At 41.0% G+C, this 24,895-nt stretch overlaps 2 protein-coding genes across 5 annotated transcripts in view; one reads left to right on the top strand and one right to left on the bottom strand.

Annotated features, from left to right (window-relative positions):
- The window catches only part of PAICS (phosphoribosylaminoimidazole carboxylase and phosphoribosylaminoimidazolesuccinocarboxamide synthase), a 39,875-nt gene extending 17,243 nt beyond the window's left edge, over positions 1-22,632 (bottom strand). The window contains exons 1-10 of one of the 4 annotated variants that reach the window (XM_053403105.1): positions 22,239-22,632; positions 18,480-18,566; positions 16,127-16,606; positions 14,858-14,947; positions 14,647-14,751; positions 10,909-10,992; positions 4,777-4,848; positions 3,083-3,442; positions 2,097-2,213; positions 732-919 (exon numbers count right to left, since the gene is read on the bottom strand). In XM_053403105.1, coding sequence (XP_053259080.1) covers positions 732-919; positions 2,097-2,213; positions 3,083-3,442; positions 4,777-4,848; positions 10,909-10,992; positions 14,647-14,751; positions 14,858-14,947; positions 16,127-16,606; positions 18,480-18,566; positions 22,239-22,617 — 1,962 coding nt within the window. In that variant the 5' untranslated portion in view covers positions 22,618-22,632. The remainder of the gene's footprint in view (positions 1-731; positions 920-2,096; positions 2,214-3,082; positions 3,443-4,776; positions 4,849-10,908; positions 10,993-14,646; positions 14,752-14,857; positions 14,948-16,126; positions 16,607-18,479; positions 18,567-22,238) is intronic. The other 3 variants (XM_053403107.1, XM_053403106.1, XM_053403108.1) reach the window with 3 other exon arrangements.
- Positions 1-24,895, top strand: part of PPAT (phosphoribosyl pyrophosphate amidotransferase) — a 44,933-nt gene that overhangs the window by 6,815 nt on the left and 13,223 nt on the right. The window lies entirely within an intron of this gene.

The raw sequence follows: 24,895 nt of genomic DNA, 5'->3' as shown, positions 1-24,895 counted from the left end.
TATGCAATTAAGTTTGTTAATCTGGCCAATAATTTCACTGTTTATCTGGCAGCAGGTGTGTGTGTGTGTGTTTGATTTTGGATCATGGGCTACTAGCTTTTCATTGCTGTCAACCAAGAGTCGCTTTACTTCTAAGCATCTTTTACCAGCTGTGCAAAAGCTGGAACTGTTCCTGGATCAGGAGAACTTGACCACAGCAGTTCAAGCATTGGTGACTTAAAGATTTGATCAATGCAATGCACCCTCTGTGGGGCTCCCCTTGCTTCAGAGATCTGCACTCATTGCAAATCTGTTCCTGGGCCAAGTTCAGCTATTGGTATATAATTCCCCTAACAGCTTGGGACCAATTGACTGGCAGGATCGCCTTACATCATATGTGCCCATTTAATGGTTTTGATGTGTGGACCCAGCACTGTTACAGATGCCACATAATACTTGTTCCACACTTAATAATAAATTATTATTATTATTATTATTATTATTAGAAGAAGAAGAAATCATTCTTTTAGTGTAGTAGCACTTATATTCGCTGCTCCCTGGCTATTGACATCAGGGAGATAGCTTCGCTGCATTCTTTTTGGCATGTTCTTTACATGTTTTTCTTGTTTTCAACTGTTTGCAACGCTAATGTTTCTAGCAAACTGCTTAGAGAGGTCTTGTTACCATCAAGCGGTATGCAACTTTTTTTTTAACAAACATGTTTATATTTGGGGGGGGGGGATTAAACCAACCTGTTTCACTGCAGGGATGCTGCTGTTCATCTGTGTTCTGCTGGTATCTTGCATTTCTTCCTGCTTGTAAAATCTCTCTAGAAGCATCCTTCGGCTCTTGATTACAGTACGCATGCTGTCAGACACACCTTGCGACTGGATTGTTAAGTTCTCAGAAACACTTTTCTTAAACTGAATGGGTGAGGGGTCTATAAAAGGGAAAAAAGCAATTTAAGAGATTAGTGACAATTTGAATTGAAGAGATTAACTCATTTGAATCTAGCATGCGTCAATAGGCAAGTCATGAGGACCAATGGAATGATGTATTGTTAAACTTGCTAGAGGGTGAACAGTAACATTTATTTATCACATTTGTATCCTGCCATTCCTCAAAGGAGCTCATAGAGGTAGGTACATGGGATACTTTTGTGAGTGAGATCTTCAACGAAAGGGTGCCATGTGGACTGCGCATGTACAAAGTGCCTGTCAGCCATAGCCCTTCCATTCCTCTTCTCCCTAGTTATATGTTTCTTCCCCCCACTGGCCAGAAATCTGTGGCCATGAACATGCTCAATTCTCCTTGGGTTATGTTGGGGTTATGTTTTTTCTTTTTTTAAAATAAAAATATATTTTGTATTTCTGCAAACTTTGGGATTTTATGTTGGTATGCCGTTGTCCTTTTGAGTTTGCTTGTTAATGAGTTAGTTGCATCATTGATGTAAATCACTGCTGCTTATATAGCTTCATGGCTGCGTTTGCATGTAACGCTAAATCATGGTTTTTTGTGCTATGTGCATGAGTGCCAATGAGTCCAAGCAAAGTACTGGGCTCACACATTACACCTAATGCATTCCCTCCCAATGCAGCAAAGAGGTAGATTTCTGCTGACTTTATTTGAAGATTCATGTCTTAACATTATGGACCCGGCTGTGTAAGGTGAGGAAGAGGGAGTGTGCAAGCCTGGCACTTTCTTGGGCATGAACCAGAGTATACAGTGGCTCTAGACAGCATATGAAGATAAGTGTTTACATTTGCTGTGGAAGGCAGAGGAGCATGTGCACCATCTTTTGTATTCTGCAGGAATGATGTGGTGGGCTGGTTTGGATAGGGTTGCATGTGATTACAATTCAGCCTCATGAATCCATAGCCATGTTTGTCAGGCAGCTTACCTGCATGCACAATAGCATCCCTTGCAACCTGTACACACAAAAGGCAGATTTCTTTATCCATCCTTGTTTCCTATCCAGATGTTTGTTCTCTTCAGGTTTAGTGTGCACAAAGCACTTGACACAGATGAAAATGAACGCATTAGAGATTTATTCTCTTGTGGATTTGTGTCATCAATCTGCCCTTCAAAATAGTGTAACAATGCAAATAAATTCTTACCATCCTGAGAGGCTTTTCTTTTGACGCTCAGTGGGGCTGTGTCTGTGGTAACTTCTGCAGCTGTCTCTTTAAAAAGACAAGAAGTGTTCTGTGACAAAATGTTAAGAAAGATGGGTCCTAATAATAAATACACAGCTGAAGTGTTAGCTCGAAGAAGACAACTTGAAGCCCTAAGGAAGAAGCAGACTGGGACACCAGTTTTTATTAGTATAATGGCAAAATGAATACCATTCTTATTTATATGTAATACTGTTGGTCCAAGTTCAAAAAGTAACTAGACAGATTCTCAGTGTAAAGTGAGGTGGGTCTCTCTTCCCACAAATTTTTTCTTAATATGCCAGTGAACTTGAGGGTCTGAATCTTTTCCATCTATGCAGAAAACCTGGAGTAGGGAAGGTGGATCTCTCACTTTGTGCTCCAGTCTGCTAATGCTGAACCACAACCACATGCCTAAACTCCAGCTTCACTTCTTTGTAGCTTTATTCTTACAAAGAATGGGCTGGTTCAGACAAACACAATACCCCTAGATAATGTAATCACAGCGAACCCAGGCACTGGAGTTAGTGCTAATCAGACTTCCAGCTTAACCCAAGATTTGAGTAAAGTGGTGAGCAAGATTAATTCAGCCTTGTATTTACCAGTTTATCTGGTAGCTACAGGCAATAAGTAATTCCATTCCATGAGTGGGTTGATTGAGAAAGAACAGATATCTGCATTTCTCTTTCCCAATTCCATTTGGTTTCCATGCTCTTCCTCTGCCAGCTGCTTAGTAAAATGATTAATGGTCTGTTTGTAGGCTGTATAACCATGCTCTCATTTTTCTGTATTGGTCATTGAACTACAACTTACTGTCACCTTCCAGTAATATTAACTTGTATGAGGCATATAATATTTCAAACGAACTTTTACACATTGCTGCTTTAGTTAGTTATGTCCTCGGTGTCTTCACCTAAAATTAGTTTTATCAGTTCTCCAGATATGCATACCTGAGGGCTGGCTTCTCAAAATGCAGTCGATTTCATCGTAAAACCTCATCCTCTTTCTTGCATTGCCAACCTGGTCGTTTTCTTTTTGCAACGCACGATACTCATATTTTAAGTTTTTGTATTTTGTGCGGCACTGCTTCCAGTCTCTGTCTATTCCAACCTTCATTAGCCTTCTGGCAATCTCCTCAAATATTTCTTTATTCCTTGTTGCTCCTTCAAGCATTTGCTGTATCTCCTCATCGGACCAAATATTTATCAGAGCTTTGACTTCATTGTCACACCAGTGCTTTCCTGCTCCTGTGTCGTTAATTGTAATAACTCTAAAGTGATTCTGTGCTTCGTTTAAGGACATTTGATGGTCTGAAAGTTCAAAATAAAATAAATAACCGATAATAGATTAATAATCAGAAACTGAAACAACCACAACTTTATTTTTCCTTTTTAAAGCTAAGATGAAGTACCTGTGGTCCTTCAGATATTGGACTACAGCTCCCATTATCCCTAACCATTGGGGCTGATGGGAGTTGGAGTCCAACTGCATTTAGAGAGCCACAGGTTCTCTACCCTTGTTTTAAAGCAGTGTTTCCCAAACTTGGGACTCCAGCTGTTTTTTGAACTACAATTCCCATCATCCCTGACCGCTTGTCTTGCTAGCTTGGGATGATGGGAGTTGGAGTCCAAAAACAGCTGGAGACCCAAATTTGGGAAACACTTTAAAGGCAACAGAAAATGTTCTGAATTAGATCCACCATGTATCAACGCGGGAAAAATCCAAATCGGAAGAGTAAACTTGCTTTCTGAGTGTGCTGTAGAATATTGCATCTTGTTTGGCATACTGTATTACTTTGGCACAGAAATCTTTCTGTATTGAACAGGGTGCTTCTGACTTTGGCTATCCATATGTGAGAGGGGCATAGAAGGCTGGAGTGTATTTTGATGGTGAACCAATTGTCCAGCCATAGCATATGGCCAGATTTTCAGAATCCGAGCATCCACCTTAACATGGTTCCTTAGAGCTGGTTCACACAGGAGAAACTAGGAAGAATTAAGAGGATGTGCAGCCACAGCTATAAGTACCACTTCTCTTGCTCATGGACGTACTCTACTTTGTAGGGGTGGGGAACCCCAAAAGAATCAAAGCTTGTATCCAAGGCTGCCAGTACAACCCTAGCCATGTTTACTCAAAAGTAAATCTCACTTTGTTCAGTGGGGTTTATTCTCTACATGTGTGTTACGTATTGTAACTTTCCAGTTATTCAGAAGCAATTAAGCTTTGTTAAGTTGAGCGAGACTTAAGTCTCAGGGAAGTGTGTCTAGAACTGTGGTCTTCATGTTTCAGAAAGCTCCTTCAGACATGTCATATAATGTAACGGGGAGGGACGGAATCAAATGTGACTTTATAGATATTCCCTAATCATGATAATGACTAGAGTTGAGTGTGCTTCAGGGCAGCAACAGGATTATAAACTGCCCAGGAATCCAGAATCCTATTTGAAAAAAATTCAGGTTCTGCATTGGGAAACATGCATGTTAACACTGAATGTTGCAACAATTTTGTTTGTTACGAATGTACGATACTGAGAACTAGGAAAGTGTAGAGGCGTAAGACCAGGGACCAGAATCCACGAAGGAGGGTCTTGACAGCCTCCTCCTCCCGCTGCCCCTCAACCCAAAGCAAAGGACCAGTCACTTACCTGCCCCTGTTATCTGTTTACACATTGAAAACCCAGGTACGTCCTCAGAGGTTGTACTGATAGAATCATCATCTATTTTTAAAATGACAATTTTAAAAAAAATGAAGCATAGCTTCTGTTATTGGGCCTTTCTCATCAATCTACATCTAGAATTGCAGTTAAAACAGCAATACAGTGGTACCTCAGGTTACATACGCTTCAGGTTACATATGCTTCAGGTTACAGACTCCGCTAACCCAGAAATAGTGCTTCAGGTTAAGAACTTTGCTTCAGGATGAGAACAGAAATCGTGCTCTGGCGCGGCGGCAGCAGGAGGCCCCATTAGCTAAAGTGGTGCTTCAAGTTAAGAACTGTTTCAGGTTAAGTACAGACCTCCAGAACATATTAAGTACTTAACCTGAGGTACCACTGTAATTGAAATAAAATTTGAAGCTGTGTTTCCCACACTTCTACATTAATATTATTGAGCAGGATGAGCTGTTTCAGAAAAAGACAGGAATGGTAAACATGCTGTAAAGGGAATTGGGGTTGCTTGTGCGTAAAGGGTGCTGCAGCTCTAGACAGTGTTGCCTGGATAAACCTTTCCCTGGCTGGACAGCCCTTTCTCCATGACTGTCTCAGTCACTGGCAGAATCCGTTAGTAGGCGTTTTCTGAACTTCTTCCAACATAAAAATTCCTTCACTCCAAGTCTCCGCCTAGCCTCTCTGCGCGGAAGTCTCCTGCGCAGAGTGGGCGTGCCCAACGGAGGTCCGGGGCTCTCCCTGCTGCTCTCTGTGGAAGAGTCTCGGAGCCCTCCCTCCGCAGCCTCCTCTTTCTTCCTGGTGTCCCTCCTATTTCCTTCCTCCAAGGAAGCTCTCTCTCTCTCCCTGCTGGTTCCTTCTCCTGCATCGTCAGGTAGCCTTACCTCCACCCTAGGCTCCGATGGCAGTTCCCTGACACATGCCTCCTTTCAATTCTCTCCATAACTTTCCCTACCTTCTTTTCAAAATGTTGACCTAAACATGCAAAGTGTGTAGGCACTATCATATGTATGCACAATCTATTATTTCAAAAATAATTTATCCACCTTGCAGCCTTTGGCAAATAGCATCATAAGCTAGACAGAGGGCTGCCAAGTGGCCCAGCTGTAGGCCTGGCATCCTACAAAAGGCTGCATTGCAAAAAGCCAGTGAGGTTCCTACAACTGGGCAGAGCCGCAAATAATGTCCACAACAGTTGTGTGTGAGTGGAGCTATAGCTTGGACTGTCATGGTCAGGCTTAATCTGTAGCTCCATGGCAGCCTTCACTCTTCCTTTGCATGCCTTTCACTTGTAGTATTAAAAAATTATAACTCATTAATAATAATAATAATACCCTGCTTATCTGGCTTTGTTGTCTTGTAACAAAATTTCATATTTCATCTGGTAAACAACTGCTTTCTTAAAAACCACAAAGTATTACCGTTAGTAATCTGGTCTGAATCTAACCTAAGAGTTTTGTGCAGCCCAATCCAATCTATGCATGCTTACTGGGAAACAACTCCTACTGGAGTCAACTGGATTTGCTCTCCGTTCAGTGTACAGAGAACTGCAGCCTTAAACAGATACCTTGTCTTACCCTTTTAGAGGGTCATTATTTTCCAAATTCGCCTACATTTCTGATCTGATTATAACAAGCTCTGTTATTATGCTCTTGGTATGATACAGTGTATGCTTGATTTCAGTATAGATGTCCAAAAGGGTTTCTGGCACATGAGGTATGGTTTGTCCCTTAGGAGGAGAAATCTGTCTTTCAAGTTGAGCTACTCAAGTGTAGGATACTTCAAAGCACCAGAGTCCAATTAGTCGCCTTGGCTAAAACATTCAAAAAGCCTCTGAATGGTGTCTTGATGACTTTTTGTTTGAAACTGCTACTGCTCAGAGTAGCTGAATATAAAAAAACAACAACACACCAGTATTTGGGGGAAAGCGAGAAAACCCACTTTTCATTCAACTCACATCTGAGTTCACATTTATCTGTCTGAATAGAAACATCTTATTTTCGTCTACTCCCAAGCACACAGGAACTGTGAAAACTGGGGGGCGGTTTCCTTTCATGAGCAGAATGACACTGTTAATGTATAAAGTAAATGAAAATATTGTTTCCCTGTTAAATCTATCCCAAACAAAACAATATTGGCTGTGAGTCCTGGAAGACCTGCTCCCTGCCTCGCAGGCCTTATCCCCACCTGGCCTGGGAGGGCAGGGCAGGGCCTTGACTGACTCCAATCACAAAAGCTGAGGCTGCTCAATGGACTTGGGTTGGGGTACTATTTGGGGGGGGGGCGTTGTTTAGAGTGTGTGTGTTGCTGTTTTTAATATTAATATGTTTTCCCTTCCGCTACTTGCCAGAATTTCAAATGCAAACGTTGCAATTTGGGACAAAACATGTAAATTGTGTAACATTTACATAAGCCTTTTAGATTGCACAACCAAATTCAGATGCTTTTGGCATATGATATATACAGCTTCAGTTATACTGCTTCATAACTTCTGAAATCAGGACAGGGGAAGGCATGCACAGAAATAGTCACAAGTTAGACGTTACAGGGAAAAGCGAAGTTACAGAGAACCAGGCAGAAGGCCTTCTCAGTAGTGGCGCCTGCTCTGTGGAATGCCCTCCCATCAGATGTCAAAGAAATAAACAACTATATGACATTTAGATGACATCTGAAGGCAGCCCTGTTTAGGGAAGTTTTTAATGACTGATGGTTTAATGTATTTTTAACCACCTGTTGGAAGCCCCCCAGAGTGACTGGAGAAACCCAGCCAGATGGGCGGGGTAGAAATAATAATAATAATAATAATAATAATAATAATAATAATAATAATAATATTGTTGTTGTTGTTGTTGTTGTTGTTAAGGATTTGTTCATATAATCACCCAGGCATGGACAGTACTTTCAATTTTGTTCTAGATTACACCATGTGTATGTATGGTGGACATGAATGTACCGTATTTTTCGCTCCATAAGACGCACCAGACCATAAGACGCACCTAGTTTTTGGAGGAGGAAAACAAGAAAAAAATATTCTGAATCCCAAAAGCCAGAACAGCAAGAGGGATCACTGTTTTCACTGTGCAGCGATCCCTCTTGCTGTTCTGGCTTCTGGGATAGCCGTGCGAAGACTCCTCAGGCCAGCGGGATGAAGGCTCCCCCTGCCCTGAAGAGGCTTTGCGCGGCTAAGCCAGAAGCTAGAACAGCGAGAGGGAGCGCTGTGCAGCAAAAACAGTGATCCCTCTTGCTGTTCTGGCTTCTGGGATAGCTGCACAGCCTGCATTCACTCCATAAGACGCACACACATTTCCCCTTACTTTTTAGGAGGGGAAAAGTGAGTCTTATAGAGCAAAAAATACAGTAACTTTACAGTCCTCCATAATCCTTCCTAAAGTGGCTTGGGAAGTGTTTAAAACAGCAGTTTGTGCTTGTGACAGACAGCTTGTTCGCTACGCGTTGGCTGTAATCTGGGCCTGTATAAATTAAGTCTCATGGCCACTCAGCACAGAAGCATTCAAGAACCAGGGATCCATCTATTTGGGAGCCTCAGATCTCTGCTACCTCATTTCCCACTTCATTTTGGTGCATGGGTAGAACAGGCACTCTCTTGTAATGTGGGAAGGCGCTTGGGGCTCTTGCCTGTGTGGGGAAATGTGTGTTCCAAATATCTTGGTCCTTTCACAGATTTTGCTCCACGTTCTCTTCATATGGCACAGTAGAAGTGGCACTTATTTTCCCGCACTTGCAGTTCCCAGGCTTTGCTGCATCATGTGCCTTTATACCACGCTCTCCAAGTCAAGTTACAGATAGGTAGCCATGTTGGTCTGCCATAGTCAAAACAAAATTTTTTTTTCCTTCCAGTAGCACCTTAAAGACCAACTAAGTTAGTTCTTGGTATGAGCTTTCGTGTGCATGGTATCTGAAGAAGTGTGCATGCACACGAAAGCTCATACCAAGAACTAACTTAGTTGGTCTTTAAGGTGCTACTGGAAGGAAAATTTTTTTTTGTTTTTTCTCCAAGTAAAGACCATTAGAGATCATGTTGGCAAATATATGGTCCTGACCGCCCCTTTTCTGAAAATAACTGTAGATGCAATTGTGGGCCACTTATAGGGGAGGACTGCAAAGAGGAAGAGCTTCAAATATCTCCCACCCTAGGGAAGGCTTTCTCCATGAAATGCTTTTGGTTTCAGGACTGCACCAGGGGAAGGCATTTGCAGAAAAGAATTGGTGAAGCCTGCTGACTCTCCTTTGCAAATCCTTCAGCCCAGCCTACATGTTTGCACTATGAATGAAGTACAGGTCTGGGCCCCATGTTTGCTTTGTAAGATTTTGTTTAGCCTTCAGTTTTAGAGCCCAGAATGGGGTTGGGGGGGATGCTTGGCTTGTTCTGAAGTACTCAGTATTTACCCTTTTTTTGAACTACTACTTATCATTTCTTTGGGCAAAGGAATTTGTGTGCTGCTGATTTCATGCAGCTAATTTCCTCAAATGGAGTGTACATGTCCAAAACAGAGCAGGCATTTTGCAGAAAGGGAATCAGTTCACATGATACTTTATCATTTGCATTACTACTGTGTGGAATATTTCATTGCACTCATGTGATGTGATTCTGTCTTTCAACTTGCACAAATGTTGTGTTCCCTCTATGGAAGCAAGGCTGCATTGAGTCCAATGTTTCCTTCGCTGAACTATTTTAATGTGGTATTTCACCATAGCATTTATGTGATCTGTACACATTGCTTACTGGTTGTCCCTAAAAACACCAAATTTGTCTTTAAGGTCCTTTCACCCTACATCAGTTCCTGGATTTAAGGGGTCGAGAGACAATAAATATAGATAGCAGAGTGCTGTATTGCAGATCCCTAATCCAGCATGCATTTCTGTGCATGTTTGTGTGGAAGTAAAGTTGATGGCATGTACAGGCGTCCTCCCATTCATGTGCAATTGACTTGTTTGTGACCACATATACCTGCAGTGCCAATCAATAAATAAATAAATACATACATACATACATACATACATACATACATACATACATAGATACATACATACCAGGAAATGGAAGAGAGCTGGAGAGTCCTTGTGGCTCACTAAGAGACCCTCCCCAGAGCCCAAAGAGGACTTCAGTCAAGGTGGAGGAATCCCCAAAGAGCCCTGAGAGCTGCTCAGCCTCTCTACCTAGCAGCTGAAGCTCAGGGTAGCACAACCACCACTGCTCATCTGACCTCCAACCTCCAGCTGGTCCCAGAGCTTCAACACTGGTTCTCCACTTAAGCGGTTTTCGCCTATGTGCGCGGAGGCCCAGCACGTAACTGTACAGTGGTACCTCAGGTTACAAACATAATTTGTTCCAGAGGTCCATTCTTAACCCGAAATGGTTCTTAACCTGAGGCGTGCTTTCACTAATGGGGCCTCCCTCTGTCGCTGCGCCGTGGTTTCTGTTCTCATCCTGGGGCAAAGTTCGCAACCTGAGGTACTACTTCTGGGTTAGCGGAGTTTGTAACCCGAAGCATTTGTAACCCGAGGTACCACTGACTTCTTTATAAAGTGTGCTTAGGGTTGAAGATTAAGGTGTCTTGCATGACCATATTTAAGGTCTCTCAGTCTTGATTTCCCATGGAAGTTCACTTGAGGAATTCCCTGAGGTCATGAACAGAATTGTCACAGAGAGCTAAGACTTGGAAATAGTCTTGATCATAGGTGTGAAGTCTGTGAACGCCCATTCTTTGTTCCTTTAGCCCAGGAGTGGCTCACCATTTTTGTCCCAAGGGCTGCATTTGCTCTTGATCAGTGCTCTCAGAGTCACATGGCTGAAGTGGGTATGGCCCACTGTAAACCAGAATTACTGGTTCGCACATCATGCTAAGCCAAGATTTTTTGAAACTGAAAGAAAACTCAGCAGAAATCCTCTTCCTGATGATTTGGAACGAGATTTGCTGAGGTTCATCCACATACCGCTGAACCACAGTTTAGTGTTGCATGAGAAGCACACTGAGTTATACATATAAAAAAGCTAAATAGTTAAAGCTAACTATCTTTTAAAAGTAAAACCTCTGTACTGAAATGAGGATGGAAGAGTTTACAAATTCACGTGGCAAATGGTTGACTTACCTACGTCAATCGGCTCTTGCTTTATGTGTGTGAGCTCTGTACCTTCGAGAGTACTGTGGATGGAATCGTCGTCTTCCGGTATTTCTGTGCAAATTCAAAGTAAACTTTAGAAATGTATTTGCTAATAATTATTGGGTCCAAGATAGCGTATGAGATTTCTAGGTACTTTTGTATAGCACATTAGACATAACCTTTCCAGGTGGGACTAATGCCTGCATGTGATGGGGTCCCAATATGGCCTAAGTGCACATTTCCCCTTTCAGCATCCAGTCAGTGTGTCAGACTGGAGACCGGAAGACCTAGGGTCGTCTCCCATGTAGCCTGTCCAGTTCTCACTCATGGCTCACCTGCAGGTAGTGGACTGCACACAGGTATGGGATATGTACACAGAGTTTCCAGTTTCCTTAATAGTTTGGTGTCAAGGTGGGAGGGGAGGGAGGAATTTGGCTTTGTGATGATGACATATCGGGATCTAGCAAAGGAGTGTTGAAAACTCAGATACATAAGCTAATTGCCTAATGGCACCTGAAACCTGGGTTATGGTTGTCACAACAAAATGTCTAGGTGCCACCCCCCCGTTATGTTTATTGTTGTTATTGTTGCTGTCGTTATTTGTTTATTTTCTATGCTACTTTAAAAAACAGCAACCCCAAAGCCGTTTACAACACATTAAAACATCAAATAAAACAATCCAGAATAAAACAAATTCAAGCTTCAAGAAGAATACTTCAGATCCTTCTCTAAGTGACATTTTGCTTTCCCTATATTTATGTACCTGCTTAATTTATATAGCTGCCCCATAGCAGAAGTACTCTAGGAAGCCAGGGTGGTGTAGTGGATAGAGTGTTGGACTAGGACCTGGGAGAACAGGGTTCAAATCCCCACTCAGTCATGAAACTCACTGAGTGACCTTGGGCCAGTCGCAACATCTTAACATCATAGGGTCGTTGTAGGGATTAACTGAGGAGGGGAGTGAACCATATACCCCTTGGAGAAAAAGGTGGGATATAAATGCCATAAATAAGCTCTTCTGCTTCCCTGCTTAAGGAAGTTGGAGGAGCCAGCCCGGTAGAGATGTCTGTCACCAACCTGGTATCCAGAGATCTCCACTTGTTAGCTATTGAACCCACGCCAGTCGTGAAATGCACCTGGCTAATTTCTAACACTGTCGCACAAAGGTGTTGTGCGTAAAAAGGCCTGGTTTGCATGTCATGCTGAGCCAAACCATGATTTCACTCATGGCCATGTAGCAGCAGGAGGACCAGGTGAGGAATGCAGCAGCCTCATGCTCACAGCTTTGTGCTAAGCAAAACTGATCATCGAAATGGTTGTGTCTCCAGAATTACATTAATTTAGTAAATGGACCAGTGTGTTATTATACCTTCTCTTTCATTTCTGGGGGGAAACTGTCCACCAAATGAATTGTGAAAATCATTTTATTGACTGCCAGAGATGTCAACTTGAATAAAAGGGGGCAGGTAAGCCCCGTCCCACAAAAAAATTGATCACCTGACACAGGACATACACATCATTTGAATGGCAGTGCCCATAAACTTCGGGGGGTAGCCCCCTCAAGTATTTTATTGGGGGGAACCGAAGACCCCTTGGCCCCTAGGAGTTGGCTCCTATGTTGACTGAAACAGGTTCACCATCAGAAAAAACACAGTATTCTTCCAATATTGTAGAGCTATACTCCTGCATCTTTTGATAGCACTGATGACACTGAGAATTCTCTAATAAGATAATTAATTGAAGGAAGACATTTTGGCAGCGCAATCGCAGTTATTCCAAATTGTTTGCCTCTTTCTCTATGCTGTGGGTGTTTCATCACGGCAAAGTGGGTGGAATGCTGACCTTTAATGTAATTGGTTTCTGGCTGTTTGATGATGCTCCCCTTTGTGATAGATAGGATGCGACGGATCATTTTGTCAGTTACGTCAGCAGAGGCTGACCCAGCAAAGAGGTAAATGTCCAAGGCTGTGCAGAGGGGTCACTGACTGCGTTATCTAACTCCAAGCCATGGTCTCGGGCTGTTAGATAATGCTGTCAAACATTGAGCAAGAAAAGATCACTGGCAGCCATAGCGTTTCACTAAAGGAAATTACTCAAATCCTTTTCTAAATAAGACCTTTGATAAATAATTGCTGAATTTGGTATGTGTTTAAAAGGCATTGCTTAAATTGGTTTCTTACCTACTCACTGACAACATGGGATTTCTGAAATTGTAGCCAAGTTTTGCTGTCATCAGTTAAAGTTCCTTCACACAGAGCAAACAGGCAAGCCCATAGTTTTTTCTCTTGCGTTAGAAGAGTGGGCCAATTATATAGATTTATAGGTTGTTATGGTAAAGTAATTTGGCACCCTCTGCTGGTGCCAGCATGAGGCTGTTTAAGTAAACTATGTGTAGTAACTATGCTTTCTTCTTTTTTTTGGAGAAGTATCTCAGAAACCTGCTGTGTTTGTAGGAAAATTTGAAATGCAACCAGGTTTTGAGGGACAGGAGACATATTGTACACTCCAATATAGATAGTCAAGGGCCTTCTGTAGCCTCTTAACTCATATTTGGTGTTGGTCAGGCACTGACTGGCAATTATTGGTCAAATACGAACTAAAGAGATAGACTTCATAACCATAATAAACAGTAGCATTCTATTGAGTGCTCATTGCCAGCTAGGATTCATGATCTTAAGAGTAGTAAATAAAATTTAGGGTTGATATGCCTATTGCATGCATTCTGATTGTGTGCACACACATTGTCTGGTTTCTCTCTCCTCACCCCTCCCCAGGTCGCTTCAAAGTTTTACATCTCTACCCTGGGCAGAATTAGAAACAGTTTGGGGAAGGGGGAGTGAGAGTGGGGATGCAAACTCAAATTGGACATGATACATAAGGCAACCTGTGACTGTCTAAAAGGTAGTGTTTAGAACCATAGGAGAACATCTAATGATTTCGGCCACGTTCAAAGGTAATGAAAAGCCTGACTTACCATGATTTACTGTGACGGAGCAGTGTGAGATGCAGCCAGCCTAGTTGCTCTCACTTTGCCCTTCCCCTGACATGAGTGGGAGATACAAGGAAGCCACATTTAAAGCATGTCTTGTTTTGGCATCTGAGCCGGTGATCCTGGTGTTGCAAACAAGCCAGGATCGTAAGCCATCTGGAAACCTTGATTTAAGCCTAGTGAGCCAAACCAGGGATCCAGGTTCAGAGAGCCTAACAAGCCATGTGTAATTTCAGCTTCATGGTTTGTTCACACAGGGGATGAGCAAAGTGTTAAGCGATCAGGCTGCATGCATGAGCATGATGCTCATTAACAATAAACCAAGATAAGCCAACAAACCTGGCTTATCGTTACAGGCAACCTTTACATGCAAAATATTGCCCTTTAGGTTTTTCCTCACTTGACCTCCATGAAGTCTTTGTTTCTGCTATGGACAAAGTATCCCTATCAGGATAGCTAAGAATGAGAGTCTTATTCTCAAGGTTGTGAGTTCAAGCCCCATGTTGGGCAAAAAGATTCCTGCATTGCAGAGGGGTTGGACTAGATGCCTCTAGTGGTCCCTACAATTCTATGATTCTATCGGATGGGATTTGTACAAGTCTCCTCCTTGCCCACCATTATTGTTGGCCATTGAATAAGCTTGGGCTTGGCTCACAGTTTTAAGTTGTCACCTAACATACATCCTCACATTTAACCTTCTGTTGTTGTTTAGTAAATTGCAACTGAATGCTGCTCACCTAAGTCAGTAACTTCTTCTTTTATGTCTTCCTTCACATGTGTGGTAATGGGCTCTTCCAAATCTCCATTTAGATAATTAGTTCTTTCTACTGCGCTGTGGAGCACTAGACGCACAAAAAGAGATAGTTATGCAAAAGCTGACATCCTACTGCAGTTATATTTTACTTGTATTTTAATCGAGGGTTTCACAAACAGTATATCTGTGTTTACCTGGGTCTTTCACTTTCCTTGTGTCTGTGAGCTGCAGATCTCCTGACATACTACTAACAGAATCTTCCGCACCTGTGTCTCCATGTAATTCTGAGTGAAACGTTACAGGTTATGACATTAGGTTGTGAAATTATTATAAGGAGTCTTACTGCAGTATTCTAAGGAAACAGTTTTTTTTAATAAATAAAAAACAGTAAGATGCTTAGGCATTTTCTAGATGGCCCCCCAGAAAATCAAAAGTGAGTTATCCAATTTTATGTAGCACCAACCATGTGGCTTAATTCTGCAAAGTAACTTAAGCAAAACCAGGACTCTTGTCCGTAAGGTCCTTGCAACCTACATTTAAATGAATTAGATACACTGGAGTGAGGAAAAGAATGAAAGAAGCAAAGATAACAAGGGATGGGACTTTCTATTAGACAAACTTCTATTGTTCCCCTTCTAGTCCCTGCCAGTTTAATACTACGTAAAGTATAACTATTTATCTCTACTTTGGCCTCCAAGCCATTCTGATAAATAAGGTTTTGTCTCTCAGTTGAATCATATGCTCTTGCAAATGTATTACGTGGAGGTCAGGAAGCACAGAACTGTAGCTAATTATACTATAAATACGTGTGTTTTTCATTGCCTTATCAGTATATTGTAAATGTGTTTCCAGCAAATGACCTCTGGCATCTACATTTTTTTAAAGGGAATTAAAGGTATTTAAATATTCCCAGGTGCTTCACACACTCAAACATCCTCCACACACAGATTTTGTCAGTTTCAGACAAAAAAACCAATTGGCTGGCTGCATTCATGTCAGTGAGCCACAAGTTACTCAGAACTGGGTGGCGAGGAAATGGGGGTGCAATATAGTTTGGTAGCAGTGGCCCAAGTCTCCACCCCCACCCCAATGATACTTGTATTTTCATACAATCCACTAGAGACCATTTTAAGAGTACAAATTCATTTTTCTACCTTATCACCATGTCATTGCACTTTATGACATTTGGAGTTATCATAAACAGTAGTTTTGCATTTCTATTCAGATCTTGTAATGGAATAACCTCTTTATGGCACAAGGCAAACCTCATCACAGTTCACATTCCTTCTTATTTGTTGCACTTAGGGTTTTGTTTTGTTGTCTTCTTTGACCTTTATTATTTTTAATTTATTTGTACTTTGAATTAAACAGACTTTTGTAAACAGACTATTATATATAAACTTTCATATGTTTTCACTAGTGCAAAACTGATAAAACTAATTTTGATGGCTTAGAACTCTTACCTCTGAAATTCTTTTCTGATTTAGTTTCTACCCATTCTACAGGCTTCTCGCTGTCATCATTATCCGATCTGCTTGTTTTATCTGCATTGCTGTGGCCCAGAATAGCATCCAGCTCTCTGAAAAACTTCATACTTTTGCTCGTGTTGCCTGAATATTGGGCATTTTTTACACTCTTATATTCATGCTTTAGATTTTTATATTTTGTCCTGCACTGCTTCCAGTCCCTGTCGATTCCAAATTTTTGGAGTCTAGCAGCAACATGTTCAAATATTCTTTTGTTTCTCACCGTTCCCTCGAGTTGTTGCTGGATGCTTTTATCTGACCAGACACGTATTAGAGCTCTAACTTCATTAATAGTCCAATGTTTTCCTCCTTCGTTTGCTACAGATGGAATGTATGGCAGACTTCTGGTCGCATCTAGTATTGGGGTTGGGTTACCTGCATCAGGCAGAATAGGGGAGAGACTCAGATATGTGTTACCTGCATTGAGTGGGATGGGGTCAGGATAAGGTAAAATAAAGGGTGGGAGGAGAGAGAGAGAGAAAAATGGTTTTGGTGAACTTTTTAATTCCTGTGCACATTTAGACTGCAGTCTTATACCCACTTACCTGGGAGTAAGGCTCAGTGAGTTTTATTTCTGGGCACTGTTATAAAAATAAATTCAAGGTAGAAAACAAATTGATTCAGCATATAACAGGGTTTTCCCAAACGTGGCTGTCCAGCTGTTGTTGGACTACAGCTCCCATCATCCCTAGCTAGCAGGACCAGTTGTTAGGTATGATGGGAATTGTAGTCCAAAAAACAGAAGGCCAGCAAAGTTTGGAAAACTCTGACATATAAGTTCTCTGATTTAACAAAAGCCAACATTACATACACTATCAGAGCAAAGCTGTACTGACTGCAGAAACAGAATCTGAGATAATGGCGCAGACCCTCCAAGCGTCCCTATTTTCTAGGGACGTCCCTGATTTAGAGAAGCCGTCCCAGTTTCTGATTTGATCCCAGAATGTCCCGTATTTCCTTAGGATGTCCCTACTTTCGCTGGAGAAATGTTGGCGGGTTATTGAGTTACCCAACCCCCGAGCCATCTGAAGGTAATCCTGTATAGGGAAGTTTTATTATGTTTTTATATATGCTGGAAGCTGCCACGAGTGCTGGGGCAACCCAATAAAATGTGTGGGATATAAATAGTAAAATTATCAATATGGGATGGGACATCCCTATTTTCAACAGGGAAATGTTGGAGGGTATGATGGCACCAGATTATTAGTGGTGCTCTCACTCTTCTGTGGGGCTCATGGTTTTAGAACTGTGTATAATATAAAGTGTGAAAGATTCAGTGCACTACCCTAATTCAAAATGATGTCCAATTGTATCCAAACATAGGTGAAGACCTGCTCCTTCACTTCAGGAACATAATTCAAAATTTGGTTAAGATATCTTATGAGATGTCCAAATGCATAGCGAGCAAACATCTTTCCAAAACATTTTAAGTATAACTTAGTGCAATGCTAAGGCAATCATTCTGGCAGCAGAAGGGTATATGCTGTGGAAAGTTCTCCTCTGAAATCCATTCTAGGGGTTCCTCCAACCCTATGGAACAGATTTGAGGAGTGGGTGTGTGGCATATGTGGGGAGGGAGGGGAGAAGTCTCACTGCACAAGCAGAAATTATTGTTCTAACAAGGACTTGTTAGTGGAATACCACCCACAGTACATAAGAAATAAATTTACTCCTATCGTTTGATATGCACCTGAAAGCACCATTCATAGTCTGAGTCCTATCTCAGAGTTTGTTCCAAAAACACACTAGACTGACTTTTTCTGCTTCAACAGAAGCCTTCTACCAGATGGCTCTTGAAGAGCCCTGGAAAAGTCAGAAAACCTTTGCAGCAGCACTCTTAAGAGGTTTTTTTTCCTGAAACAATGAAAAATAGACACACACACCCCTTATACTTGCACACACAGAAGCACTTGCACACTCACACATAGTCCTCTCTGGATCTCAGGTGATGAAACAGAAGAGTTTGACAATTTTATTTCATAGCCTTATATCAGTGCCCATGAACTGCATGTTGAGTTGAGCTTCTACTTTCTCTGCCTTCGATGCACACAACCGTGTTCTTGTTTCCAATCAAGAACCGAATTGCTGCATAAAATAAGTAATTTTGTTTTCTTGTATTTTATGTAGACATTAAAGCAAAGACCGCAGAAACTGGGCAATGAGAAACCATCCCTGAATGCCCTAGCCTTTCCAACATATTTGTTCTGTCCCTCTGACACAATAATATTCCATTCTTAACGAGTATGAGAAACAGAGAATTTGCTGTCTCTCGTTTGCCATCCTTTGTTACCTAGTTGAATGGGCCTGCAGTGGGACATAAAAAGTAGTGGATTTGCAGGAGGATCTTCCTCCTCTTCCAGTGTAACTGCAACTTCACCTGGGATGAGGGGGGAGAGAGAAAAAAGAATTGTTATACATAGGAAAGGTATCAAAGATACTGTCGTATGAATTATGACTTGCTATAGATATTTCTAATGCAAACTTCCTATTGAAGCCACAACATAGATTCACAGTCATCAGATATCCTCAGCCAGGCTAGTACCTTGAATATATTAATAATATTTACAGCAAATCTTACCCTAACATAACACAGCATTTTAAAATGTAAAAATGAAAAAATAAAGGGTGCTTAGATAATGATAGCTAGCTAGCTAGCTAGCTAGCTAGCTAGCTAGCTAGATAGATGATAGTAGTAGACAGTGTGGTTATAATCCAAAGAATCTTGAGCAGAACTCTACTCCTGAGATGGGGCCTTTCCACCCTCTTCTGTCTTCCAAAACCCACCCCAGGGAATAAGGAGACCCCCTCAGATTTGTGGAAGATGTGACTCATCCACTTATCCAAGTGTTAGATCCAAGCCAGTATTTTCTACATAGCAATTTAATGATGTAGCCCAGGAAAGGACAAGATCACATAATCTTCATCTAATGAAAGGCTATTTAGCATCTGTGCATTTTTATTTTTATTTTTTGCAGTACAATACCAGTGGGGGCTTACTAGTTGGGAAGTGATTACAGTGGTACCTCGGGTTACATATGCTTCAGGTTACATACGCTTCAGGTTACAGACTCTGCTAACCCAGAAATAGTACCTCGGGTTAAGAACTTTGCTTCAGGATGAGAACAGAAATCATGCTCCGGCGGTGCAGTGGTAGCGGGAGGCCCCATTACCTAAAGTGCTGCTTCAGGTTAAGAACAGTTTCAGGTTAAGAACGGACCTCCAGAACGAATTAAGTTCTTAACCCGAGGTACCACTGTATAGGATTGAATCTGGAGTGGTGGTGCTGTTAGTAGTAGCAGCAGCAACAGTAGCAGTGGTTGTTGTTGCTATTGTATAGTTATTTATACTCTGCCTTTTTCCCTGATCCAGACTCAAGACGGCTTACAGATAAAATAAGAACAGCTAAAACAATATATATATATATATATATATATATATATATATATATATATATATATGTTTGTTTGTTAATATCCATGCAGTTACAGGACATCGATTTCTGTGGTACGAGAAACACATGTAAGCAAAGCAAGTTGTATCACGTTTTAAAAGGAAATAAAAACTACAGCACAATTCAAGACTGATATTCTTACTTCCCACGTACTGGTACTTCAGTAATGAAAAAGCTAGAAGAAAGATCCAGTCTTCTATTTTCCCCACAATATTTATGCATTACAATAAATTTATTAAATATGAAAGTAATAATTTAATTGTTCAAATATGTTCTAATCCATGTAGCATTAAACTATGGCTCAGTGTTGTGTGTGAATGCAGCCCTGTGTTTATTTGGCTGCTCAATTCCTACATGTAACATGTAGGAAATACAATGTATGAAGAGACTAAAATAAAAAGCAACCTGATGGCTGGTTTTCAAAGATAATGGGCCATGTTCAACTAAACTGTTGTGGTAGCAGAAGCCAACACGACAGGAATTTCCCCTTGTTTCCCCTCCCCACTTGCACCCTGTGCTGTATGAGAAATTTTTGCGTTGACAGAATCTTAGCCTTAGAGTACAACAACTTACTGCCTTTTGACTAGACTGTGGGACTTAAAAGGGGGGAGGCAACAATGTGATTAATTGATTTAGAACAGTCACCATATCTCAGAGTAACCTCCCTAACAAGACTGTTGTGCCAATAAAATGGAGGGGGGTCATCCATGTAAGTTGCCCATAGTTTCTTAGATGGTCAGTGGGAAAATATTATTTATTGTTATTAGATATTATTGGATAAAAAGGAGATATCATTAAGTTGGTGAGCATTTAATTCCTGTTTATTTTCCATTAAATCTCTGTGAATATGATCTATAGTCATAATCTTTTTAGAGTGCGGGGAGGCCAGTGTTTTTGTCATTATCATCACAAAATAATGTTTCGTGCAGTGATTAAAATGTGACTGTAAAAGCAGAACAGGAAGATGTTGGTGCTGCATTTCAAGCTAGAACAAACCCCCCCAATAATAGTTAGCTAGGACAGATGCTTATTGTCCATATTTATTATTGTTGTTTATGTATTTTCAGTGGACGCTGGCTCTCTTTAGGGTGGGCAATTCTTGCGTTACACATGCCCTCATTGCAAAATGTAAGATTATTTAAAATCTGTTTTTTAAAGTCATTGTAGTGAGTTTGTCCTTTTTGCATTTAATATAAATATGTGTTGCAGAGCAATTGGGGGGGGCGTTTCTGGCCCTTACTGCTATCAGTGATTGGACTTAAAAAGATAAGATAGTGCTTTAAAATACGCCCCAGCTAAAGTCTGCTGCTCTGACATCAGAATTCCAGGAGATTTAAAACACCCTGATATGCCTAAAACTGGCTATCTGCCTCTTTCTCTGTCTAAACTGCAGTCTTCTCACACAGACACCTGAATTATCTGATTATTAGTTGGGAGGGAGGTCTGCCCCCCCCAATCTTTTCCTATTCCAAACATTCAAGGAGCAATTGTCTAACTATTTAGTTTCCACGGCAACGTATCTCTTGTTATTTACATAACAAAGGATGTGCCTGGCCAGACCTGGCCAGCAGGTTTGACCAACTTTAAGCATTAAACAGGAGAGGCCCATTAACCCTCTCCTGTAGAACCTCCAGTCTCTCAACTACGTACAAATTTCCTTTTTTAATATATAATAAACATACTTTCGTATTGCGGATTGTATTTGCAACGTTTGGCCTTTCCAATTTTAATTCTCTGATTTTAAGGGACAAGCAAAATATATCACATATCATCATACAGGCCTCTGGAAAACATATAGTATTAAGCTGCCTTGCAATGCATATGACTTACTGCTATTATTTAAAGCGTTTTAAGCCGCTTTTTAGAGCTACAAGTTCCGAAAGGGACATACAGAGGAGCGACAGACATGACACAAATATTCACAGCTGAACAAGTTAATAGGAGGAGCTGTTCTGAAGACTACAGCTATTTTTATTATCACTGTGAAAAGGAAAGACTCTCTCTCTCTCTCTACTGTATATATATTTATCCAAAGGAATATTCATTAACTGCTACTTCAAAAAGGGACATCACCTTTCCATCACTACAAATATGTGTCTTTCGACCTTGGCCCTTTTGTTTTCATTCCACCTGAGCATAAATGCATCTCTGCAGCATTTGAAATTCTATTTCCATAGCACAGCTCGTTCCACAATTATTATTTCCCTTTGGTATGAGCTAGATAGCTGCAAAAAATGTATATATTATTATATGAACAGTGACAGATAAATCCCAGTTAAAAAGCAATAGGAGTTTGGAAGCCCCTGCTCTGAGGTTTTTGCTTTCCTTTACAGCAAAGGCCTCATGACTAGCTAGCTCCAGCAGCTGGTTTAACTACCATCAGGCTTATGTATTTATAGAAAAGCTGGTGAGCAGAACCGCCCTCCCCGCCCCCCTTTCACACATACATACACACAGATAAGGAGAGAGTGCATTAAGTCAGTTTGTTCTTCCAACTGTGCCATCTGTGGTGCAAAGTGGGGATTGAACCCTAGCAGCCTCTTAATTTATTTCAGGTAAAGATAATACAGAAACGATTTTCAATTTTTTTTTTTTTACCTTCATTGTTCTCCCTTGTGGCATTTATGATGTCATTTGCTGAACACCTGCCGTTCTCTTCCTCTGTTAACTGTGTGACAGGTTCATGTTGCAATATGGCATCCAATTCGTGGAAAAACTTCATGGTCTTTGTAGCATCTCCTGAGTTGTGGGCATATTTAACTGTCCTATATTCATATTTCAGGTTTTTATACTTTGCACGACATTGTTTCCAGTCTCTGCAGATCCCCAGCTCCTGTAGCCTTTTAGCAATGTAAATAAATATTCCTTTATTCCTTAGTGTTCCATGGAGTTGCTTTCTGATGTTTTTTTCTGACCAGACGCTTAACAAGGCTTTAACCTCCTCCTCAGTCCAGTGCCTTCCTGCTCCACTCTCCATGTTGAAAGTGACCTGGAAATGATTCACTATTTCTAGCCAAGATTTTGTTTCCTAGGAAACCAGACGGCTGGTTGTCAGTAAGCTCCACAGAGATGAAAGGATCTAGTTTTACTGGCTCAAGCTGCCTGAGGGGAGTAACTTGAGAAACTGCCAAATAAGCAGGTTCCGTATTAGAGGCAGGGAAATAAAGCAGCTCAGGCACAAATGATTACAAAGTATGTTAATAATTGGCACTCAGAATAAGCTGTTTTCTGCTTGACAAAATGCATTCTTTAACCCTTGTTGTGCGCAGTGCTTTAAAATGAAAATTGAGACTCTAAATATATGCCTCAGACTGCATTGCAATAGCTTTGGACCCTCGTGCTGTAATACTTACTAGCAAGTAAGTGCCTTTGATTTCAAAGTATGTTCAAGTATATTAGGATCGCTGCCATAAACCTGTGATTCACAATTTGGCATGTTTATACGTACAGTGGATTGATCTAGTCTAACTGCAAATTTAGCAGTTTAAGTAAATTCTGTATCCACATGTTTAGGCATTTTGTAATTTGTAGCAAACAGAATGGTTGTAGTTTATATTTTGAAGATTTAAAGGTACAGTGGTACCTCGGGTTACATACGCTTAAGGTTACAGACTCCGCTAACCCAGAAATAGTACCTCAGCTTAAGAACTTTGCTGCAGGATGAAAACAGAAATCGTGAGGCGGCAGCAGGAGGCCCCATTGGCTAAAGTGGCACCTCAGGTTAAGAACAGTTTCAGGTTAAGAACGGACCTCCAGAATGAATTAAGTACTTAACCCGAGGTACCACTGTATTGGTAATAATTTCATGTGGGTGACATTTATTTGAGTTTACCAACAATGCACAAAAATGAGCAACCAAAAAAATAAGAGCATATTAGTCTCAGAGAAACTATATTAGACTTTTTTTATTGTCCAGAAAAGTAGATTTGTCTTTTTCAAATAAAAGCTTTGGTTTTTTCTCAAGAATAACAAAATAAAAATACACATTTTATTGAATTCAGACATAGTCCATTCCATTAAAATCAGCGGAACTTAAGCTGATCATGACTAACCTGAGTTTCATTAATTTCCACAGACCTACTCTAGCTATGGTTATGCCTATATCCAGCCCATAAATGTTGGTTGTATATAATTAAAACTACTTTAAGCAGCTCTTCATTTTATTTTTATACATTCCTGTCACCATTGCTCCATGTAGATACAGTATTTTGCAGTAGGTTTGTTTTCTCCCACTTAATTGTCAACATGCACACTCGAGCAATTTAAAAGATGCTTCAATACCTGTAGAGCCAGTTGCATGTTGCAGATACTGATTATAGGTGATATTGCTATGGTATGGTTTGTTGTTTCCAAATCTTCTCATCTGTTCCTGAGAAAGGTACATGTATATTTTATGTTCTTGCAAATGCACAAAGGTTTCTAGGGACACACTTTGGTAATCTTTGATAATCTGGCACCCTGAGCAAGGCCAAAATTTGGCGCCCCAAAATGGATCTTCTCAATTATGAATTGTCTCAATTTTGCTCCCCTTTTGCTTGGCACCCTGTGTAGGGGAACCGCTCACTGCCATCCCCCTTAAGATTCTTTGTGCTTTTGCAAACCTGGCACTGTGGGTTTGTGATGGGTGAAAGCATTTCCTGTTGGGTTGTACATAAGTCTAGCAAGAGAGTGACCTGCTTCAGGCTGTACCTTGAAGAGTGGGGTGATAGATGAAGACAGGAATTGTTGCCTAAATGGTCTTCTTAGAATATTTAACATGGTGTCCCTACCTGGGATAGGGGATTTGGACCATGTTCCAGGGAGCAAAACATATTGAGTCAGCATTGGTAAAGAAGGTGATGCCTTGTTGTCAGACAGTGAAAATGTCAATGAATGTAGGCTATTATTATTATTATTATTATTATTATTATTATTATTATTATTATTTACTTATACCCTGCCCATCTGGCCGGGCCTCCCCAGCCACTCTGGGCGGCTTCTAACAGGATATTAAAAACACAACAAAACACCAAACATTAAAAACTTCCCTAAACAGGGCTGCCTTCAGATGTCTTCTAAAAGTAAGGTACAGGTAGTTGTTTGTTTCCTTGACATCTGGTCTGAGGGCATTCCACAGGGCGGGTGCCACTACCAAGAAGGCCCTCTGCTTGGTTCCCACAATCCTTTTGTGGAAGCTAGGTGCTTTCAATGTTTGGTGGATTTGGCAGCCTTTATGGCCTCGGTAAATGACCAACTGACTGAGCTACAACAGGGGT

This window comes from Podarcis raffonei, chromosome 9 (assembly GCF_027172205.1).
Source record: "Podarcis raffonei isolate rPodRaf1 chromosome 9, rPodRaf1.pri, whole genome shotgun sequence".
NCBI classification, from domain to species: Eukaryota; Metazoa; Chordata; class Lepidosauria; order Squamata; family Lacertidae; genus Podarcis; species Podarcis raffonei.
Note: the sequence above shows the minus strand (reverse complement) of the source record. Positions and strands in the feature narration are given on the sequence as shown.